Source organism: Strix uralensis, chromosome 4 (assembly GCF_047716275.1).
Source record: "Strix uralensis isolate ZFMK-TIS-50842 chromosome 4, bStrUra1, whole genome shotgun sequence".
In the NCBI taxonomy this organism is placed as follows: Eukaryota; Metazoa; Chordata; class Aves; order Strigiformes; family Strigidae; genus Strix; species Strix uralensis.
The window spans coordinates 129,661,894-129,669,791 of record NC_133975.1 but is presented as its reverse complement, the minus strand read 5'-3'; the positions used below and the strand labels follow the sequence as shown (position 1 = coordinate 129,669,791).

Genomic DNA, 7,898 nt, shown 5'->3' with positions numbered 1-7,898 from the left:
AATCCACTGTAGTCATGTGGGCCTGGTGTAAATCAGTAGCTGATTTTATACAATTAGTTCAGAGCCTCTTAGATCTTCAGAACCCTCAGGGGTAGAACACCCCTAAGAAAATGGGGTGCCTGGGCCTAACGGCAGGGGTGTCAGTGGGTTAGAAACTTCAGCCTGGCTCCACCACCAAAGAGCCGAGAATTTCCTTTAAAGACTTACAAAGATGCAAAATGTGAATCAGACACATGCTTAAAATCCACATGGAGTCGCAAAAAGCATCTTTCCCCCTAGGGGAAGGAACCCAGAGGGATATGGAGCAGGCAGTACTGTTCTGAAAGACAACAGGTACACACTTAGCCGGGATCCTCACCACTAGGCACAACACAGCAGTACAAAACCCATACCAGATAGGTTTGGCAGTCTTCATTTATTCAGCTTAAACCAAAATTTTCTTTAAAAAATAATCAATAAATAAAACAGACATCACCAAGGAAACACTATATTGAGTGGAGTACTATCACGAACATTAAATAGAACCCCCACCACAGCTTAAAGTAGCTCTCCACACCACAATGAAAGACATTTTATGAGGCCTAAACTGTTCACAAACAAGACTGGCTGTTCTGTATGAACCTTCACGTATTTATAATGCCCTATTCACAGACGGAGGCTTTGTCACCCTTCGCACAAAACACTACTGTTGAAACCAGGGCTTTGTACATGCTTTGCTTGCCATCGCTGGCAAAAGTGCTAAAAATCATTTAGCAAGAGGGATGCTCCGAAGCAGCCACAATCCCTCGGAATGGGGGATTTCTCTGCCAGCTTGCTACGCCATAACCAGCAAAACCACAGCCCACGTGGCCCTCAGGAATGCACATACAGCATGTTCCTGCTGATCCCAAATCCCGTTCTCACTGAGCGCTACCCAGAGCCCCGCTCAAGACGGAGTCTATTCTCTGTCAAACATTCCAGTTTCCCAGTTACCTTCGCCCTGTCACAAACCATGGGGTTATTTTTTTTCTTTTTGTCAGAAAAGAAGTAATTATCCTGAAAACAAAGTTATCAGCTAAAGTGCAGGACCCCTGCAGTGAGAGCTACACATCCATTATTAGCCTTGGAACATCAGCTTTAGCGTAGCCTGTAAGGATTCTCCTCTACCCACACAAATAGTAACAAATTCCGTTTTGGAAAATAGTGCTTATAAAACTCGAGGTGCACTGACATCAGTGAGCTTTCATGGAAAGAGCAGAACAAATACCCATTCTGTATCGCTAATCCTCCAGAAGAGAAGTGTCGTCCCTACCCGAGCCTCGCCTTCCTTCCGTGAAGTACAGACAGCAGAAGAATCCCACGAGCTGTACTTTGGCTACCGAGAAAAGAAGCGCAAACCTTTAGAAAAATACAATGCAAGAAAAAATTTGAGATAAAAATATATACCTTTGGTTAAAAACCATCCCTTTAACAAGAGTCCTTTGCAACTCAGCTAGAACAAAAAAGCTTCACTTAGACTGAACAGTAGTAAAAATTAGTTCTAAGCGCTTATTTCCTAACGCAGAGGACCCTTCTAAAATGTCAGTATTATTTTTTTTTCAGGATTTACACATTTGATGTTCATTATTTATAGGGATCATTATATTTGCAGCAATAAACTATATAAATTTTCCACGAAGAGAGTGTTTGTAGCACAAGCTCCTCCACCGACAGTCTTTACAAAAAAAAAAAAAAAAAAAGACTAGAAGTTCTTAATTAAAGAACCGTTGAAACATGTAGTTTTCTTCAGATACCGAATAGCCAAACTTCTTATAGAAATCCACATTTTTTGGCAGACACTCAAGTGTGATTTTGTAACAGTTCAGTCTCTTACTTAGCAAGGTCAGGGTGGACGTTAATCTGAAAAAGACAGAAAACCAACAGTTAAATGAAACGGCCCTGAACGCTGGATCAATTAACATTTAATTAGCTAAAGTTAGCAGAGCTACAATACTGAAGTTTTACAGCATGCTGCATTTCCCTTCACTACACAGGACAGTTGCTATCCCAAGGGAAAAATAAAATTAAAAAAAGAACAAAGTACCAGCGTCTTATAGACAATTTTATGTTACTGTCACAAGAACCTCAGCTTGCGCTCTGCCAGCCAGCGATACCTTCTGGCTAAATTCTTTCCACTGGTCTGGCTGGGGAGGATATGCCCCGTGGAGCTAAAATCCTGCTCCCAAAGGGCTGGCGAGCCATTTTTGCCAGCTTGTTTGCCAGCGTGGTAAGGGGAGGGGACAGAAACCAACTGCCTGCCTGCTCTCAAATGGCAAAGGTGGGGAAATACTTACAGTTTACCAAGCTGCTTTCCTCTGCACTCCCCGCTTACTACTACATCTTCTATCCGTCCTCTCTGTGAAAACACAGGCAAGTGTTAGTCGAGGAGAACACTTGTGTTCGCTCCCCTACTGCTTTGTATTTCACACTTGGATTTTCTGCTGTCTATTTAGACACAACTCCTCCAGCGGTCGCCGTGGCCCTTCCAGCCCCCAGCAGGAGCTGCAGTCGCGGCGCAGCCTTTCCCCGCCGAGGAATTTGTACCCCTCTAGCTCCCTGTTTTCACACATCTAGCTGGAACTCCACAGCGGCGAGATCCTCAGCCATCTGCTCTGTCAGAACCCAGTCTGACTAGTTCAGAAAACTCACTGGGAGGGAGAACAGGACATAACATCAAATATTGCTCTTTTTCCTTAAGAAAAGCCAAAGCTTCCTTTTACTATTTAGCTGAGCACCCAAGGATGGGAGATATTTTTCAAATGCAGAAGGTACTTCATCACACAGTAACACCACAGAAATAACACACATGGAGCCAGGGGTCAAGATCTTTTTCCACACTTTACAGCTGCAGCGGGAGAATATACCTTTGCACAGGAGTGAGTGAATTTATGTTCTATCACCAGTGTTGCTGTAGCAACAATCTGTCCAAGATTCGTGTCTTCTACGACAGTAACGTAGTAATCTCCAGATCTCTTCATGTGCTCAAAGGTTTCTGTGGGAGCAGACCGACAGCGGAACAGTCACCAGTCATCTCAGATTAAATTGTGAAGTCTAACAGTTGCAACAGATCCTGAATGCAGATTGTTGCAGGGTTCAGGATCACAAGGAAGATGCGCCCAAGACCCCAGAACCTGAAAGCCCCAGAGTCAGACTAACCCAGAGACAGAACCAGGAAAAAGCAGAAATTAAACAAAAGCCTCTTCCCCAGCTGCCAAGAGAACCCTCCTCCCCCAACGCCTCTGCAGATGGGTGCTATGATGAAGGTGGCAGCACCTCTACGTCTTCTTACATCTCAGTCAAAGCAGCGGAGCACGCTCAGGCCGCTGTCGAGCTGTGATCGAAGGCAAGCCTCTGCCTCTGTACTAGTGCTGCAAAAATTCAGCCAAAACAAGCCATCCCCCAGTAGTCCCTTCTACCAGGTATCTAAAGCTCAGTCTCAAAAAGCAGGTGTACAAATTTAGGCCTGTCCTAGCCAAGAAGCCCTTTGGGATAGCTGCCACTGGCTCCAACACGGAGTGCCAAAGGCTGCCTCAGGGGAGCTGAGCTAATAAATCCCTCTGGCATCAGGCAGGCGGGAGCCTCACACCCAAGTAGCTTTGCTGTCAGCATCAGTATCCCCTGGTTCCCAGCAACCCCTGTGGAAATGCCAAGAAATAACGATATACTCACTGATAAACTGCTCCGGGCTTGCAACTCCAGTTTCAGTCAGCTGACCCAGAACCTTAAAAAAGCCTGTTATAAAAGAAGCAGGGGGGGTGGGGAACAAACAACCCTCAGTGAGGGACAGAGACACACAATTAGCTCCAAATAGCACAGAACAACCCGACCCGGCTGTTTGGAGAGTTAACATCCCCGTGGCACCATCCAGTGCAGTGGTACATAAAAGCCTGCACTCTGCATGTCGTAGAACCAGACTGTAATCTTAAAATCAAACTCCCGCCTTGAGCAATGCTGAAGGATCAGCTAATGGATCAGCAGCAAACTGCAGCTTGAGTGCAGAAGATGCATACGTTTAAGAAAGAAAAGTTTAAGCCTGGAATTATTAAGCTCTATGTTCAGAACAACCTTTTTTATCCAAGTTCCAGATCTGATGAAGTCTCCGTGCACTGATATGCTGGTTCACATTACTTTTATATTTAAGGAAACATTATGCACAACTGTACTCCCTCTCAAAAGCAGTGGAAGCATTATTTGGAAGATTTGAGTTGAATTTTAAGACTGTTTTTGAGGTTATTAAAACAGTAAAACCGATTTTGAGGGTCACCCACCACAGCGCCAATCCATGGTGCCAAGTGCTCAAATTCCTTACTGATAAAAATAACCCAAATCAGGTGAAATGAGCAATCCTCATCTTTTGAGAGATGATGCAGAAATACATTTTATCTAGTTCAGCACCCAGTTTTTGTTTGTGGCGCTCGTTAAACAGGATTCTACCTCGATTTAAATCTGCTGTGCAAAGTGGTCTCAAAACTAGGCCATCTCCAGGATCTAAAGGAGAAATAGCAGGAGAAAACGTCGTCATGTTCTCGCTCCAGTCAAGTTCATGCAGAATATTTGGGTCAAACATCGGTGTGTCGTCCGGCATCACGGTTGCAACAGGCATCATGGCTGCAACAGGTGTTCTGGAACAGAAGGTACAGGGGTAAGGAACATTCTGGTTTGCTCTTGTTTTAATCTCTAAATATGCTATTTCCCCTGGTTCTATCACGCCACGTGATGTTGCTCAGGGACGTAAAGAAAGGTGAATGAAACCAGAACCGCTGTTCACTTTATCTGCAATTGAAGCGCCTCAACCTTCGCCGGGTTAGACGAGAGAGAGCGCACGCGCCGACACCGCGCACGGTATCTAAAGTCAACATGCGTGGCATTTTTGTGTTCATCTGGGAAGTTTTTTTTCTTCTCTTGGAAAAAAATAACAGATAAGACGTTGACTAGGGTATTTAACCTCTACAGCTTTCTGAAAAGGAAAGCATCTCGCACTCTCAAGAAACCTCCCTAACATACTCTTTACCAGTAAAGAGGAGATCATTTGCATTAATGACAGTAGGAACAGTACACTTTTTTCAACCAGCCCCATCACATAAATATTTAGTATCTCAGCCAAGAGACACTACATCGCACATATGAAAACACAGATGACACAACAGCCTGCACGCACACTTGCAGCCCGTACTGCGTTTGTCATGCAGTCCTGTTTGCTCTGGGTGTTTACAACATCTAATGCCATCTCAGCTGGAAAGCGCAGCGCCTCGTTGTCCATTAACAGATAAAACACAGAACTGCCAACATGACAGCGAGACACCTGTTAATGACTAAAGAGAGATTTGGGAATCCTGTATTATTCAGAATTAGGGATAAGAAGAAGCAAAGGGACATATTTTCCTCATTGCTAGAGGAACAGAATTCTTTGTTGCCTGTGGAATACCTGGCCAGGTTTCTGCTATGAACAGAGCGTACCATGGGACCTTCTCCTGAGACTAAGTTCTTTATGCGTCTTCAAATTAACTTAGCTGCACCATAAAAGAGAAGGTAGTCGCATGCTGTTGGACAGGCCAAATAAACATCAGAAAGAAAAATGTATTTGGGATGATACTTTTCAAAAATAAGACATCTTACAGCCCTGTTAGGCTGCCCAGAGGAAGAACAGAGGATGTTAGATATGAAGCAGCTCAGCCTAACTGCAGCAAGAGAGCCTCAAAACAAGGTAGCTCGGGAAGCCCAACTGAAAAAGACTTTTTTTTAAAGAAAAAAACAACCACGAAATTTTTCTTATGCCACCTGCTGGTATACACTGGTCTTTAAACCCCCATTCTCATCCCAATCTTGCATGTAAAAGTAAAAAAAAATGCTGTTACAGCAATTAAACAGCAATATAAATTCTCATCCCACATGAATTTTCAAAATGAAACAGCGGGAAAAATGAACAGATCACACTGGTACATGCAAAGGACTGCAAGCCCATCGCCGGCGTATTAATTACATCACTGCTAAACAAAACGGAGGTGTCCCTGGTTCCAGCAATACATCTGGCATCTCTGTTCCTAGATCTCAATTATTCTAATGTTGCCGCTACCCTCTTCCATTACAAAGCCTTTCTAGAATTCATGAGGGTTCATAACAACATTCAGAGTGTCCTGTACACAATAAAATAAATCTAATTAATTTCAGCTCAGGGTTACAGAATACAAGCACACACAGCAGTGGAAAAGCACATGAAGGAAATAAAATCTTTCATGTTCTTCAAGCAGTTAAGTGGCAAACTAAGAGTTATATTTCAAGTTATGTCTAGCACAGCTGAAGCAGGAAGAAGTTTGAAGCTTCACACATTTTTTGGGAGTCGGGAATATGACTTAATAGAAATGCATTGGCCAATTAAAAAAAAAAAAAAAAAAAGTATGGTGAGGAAGAAGAGCTCCAGCCTGTTTCGATGGGTTGCCCGTTGCACCTCCAGACCTGCTGAGCTTACTCCAAGGCCTGGTGCTGCCCCTGGTGCACCCTCAAAGTCTCCCCCAGAGCATCCCGGGCTCCCCATCTGCTGTGGTAGCAGGACAGGGCCATGCCAGCACCCACGGGACACGTTTGGCCCCTCTCACTCGTTCCACCACCCTCCGCTCCGAGAAGCCAGTGGGGAGGGAGCCAGGGGTCCCCCCGAGATGAGCTGCCTGCCCGAGGGGGAACCCCCCTGAGATGGTCTGGTGGTGCTCGGCCAGACCCCTGACAGCTTCCCGGGGATGGGGCAAGCGAGCCCAGGCCCGCCCCGAGGGGCAAGAGACAGTCCCACACGGCCCCTGAGGGGGTCCCCACATATCCCCTCAGCTGAAGCAGCCCCTCAGTGGTGGGACCCCACACCCAGCCCCTCAGCGGGGTCCCCTCACCCCACACCCTCTCGCCCCACACCCAGCCCCTCGGCGTGCTCCCCGCAGGCCCACCCCTCACACAGCCCCTCAGAGAGGCACCACACGCTTCCCCCCAGCCCCTCGGCGGTCTCCCCGCAGTCCCGCCCCTCATACAACCCCTCAGAGGGGCCGCTGAGGAGCCGGGACGCCTTCCCCCCCCCGCCACACTCACCCGCGCACGAGGCCGCGGCGCCAACTGCCGCCCGCACCGGCTCCGCCGCAGGCGCCGCACGGACGTGGCAGGGGGGAGGGGCCCGGCGCGCACGCACGCCAGCGCGCAGCCAATCACTGCCCGCCGGCCCCGCCCCGGCTCCGCGCGCCGGGAGCTCCAGGCCCCGCCTCCGCGCCGGCCTTGCGACCTTCGGGGACAGCCCCGCCCCCTCCCGCGGATTGGGCGGTGGCGGTGTGACCACGCCCCCTCGTGGAGGCCACGTCCCCCGGCACGTAGCGCCCTAGACGTCGGAGCCGCGACAAGATGGCGGGCGCTGCTCGGTGCTCCCTGGCGCTGCTCGGCCCGACCGCCGCTGCCCGGCCTCGGCGCTCCCGCAGAGTCCCTCCCGCCGCCGCTCCCCCTGCCCTTCCCCGGCCTGAAGGGCCGATTCACTCTGGCAGCGGCCCCGATGGGCTCGGTGAGGGCAGCCAGGCTGAGCGGGCCTCAGGCCCTGCCACCTTGCATCGCCTCGGAGGCGCGAAGGCTGAGGCGTTTGCCCTGACACGGTTTTGACGCCTGAAGGAAAAGCCCTCCGCATCGCTAAACTAGCATTCCCCCAGGAGCGAGGAGGGGGGCAGGGGAGTGGGCAGTGTCCCTCAGCGCAGGGAGTGATTTCTCCTTCAGTGGGGGGTGGGCAGGCCTGCTCCTCACAGCATGGGGTGGGGGGTCTGCTGTATCACACCGTCCTCTCATCCATGCCTGCTTTCTTTACAGCTTGTTTTTTTTTCAGCCAGCTGCCTTTCCCGTAAAGATTTTGGTATTTGTTTGGACTG

The 7,898-nt window shown here is 48.6% G+C and overlaps 1 protein-coding gene across 1 annotated transcript; it reads right to left on the bottom strand.

Annotated features, from left to right (window-relative positions):
• Positions 1-396: 396 nt before the first annotated feature.
• On the bottom strand, positions 397-7,159 carry GNPNAT1 (glucosamine-phosphate N-acetyltransferase 1). Its single transcript, XM_074869187.1, has 6 exons — positions 7,087-7,159; positions 4,453-4,640; positions 3,688-3,750; positions 2,883-3,010; positions 2,313-2,374; positions 397-1,878 (listed from the first exon to the last, which is right to left on the bottom strand). The coding sequence occupies exons 2-6, from the start codon at positions 4,622-4,624 to the stop codon at positions 1,731-1,733; spliced, it is 573 nt and encodes a 190-aa protein (XP_074725288.1). The 5' UTR covers positions 4,625-4,640; positions 7,087-7,159; the 3' UTR covers positions 397-1,730.
• Positions 7,160-7,898: the final 739 nt, after the last annotated feature.

Excerpts from the sequence above, each read along its gene's own strand:
- GNPNAT1 (XM_074869187.1), bottom strand. The coding sequence starts at position 4,624 with ATGATGCCTGTTGCAACCGTGATGCCGGACGACACACCGATGTTTGAC. Across the intron at positions 3,011-3,687 it reads AAGCCCGGAGCAGTTTATCA|AAACCTTTGAGCACATGAAG; the intron begins GTGAGTATATCG and ends CTGCTCCCACAG. Across the intron at positions 2,375-2,882 it reads TCACTCACTCCTGTGCAAAG|AGAGGACGGATAGAAGATGT; the intron begins GTATATTCTCCC and ends GTGTTTTCACAG.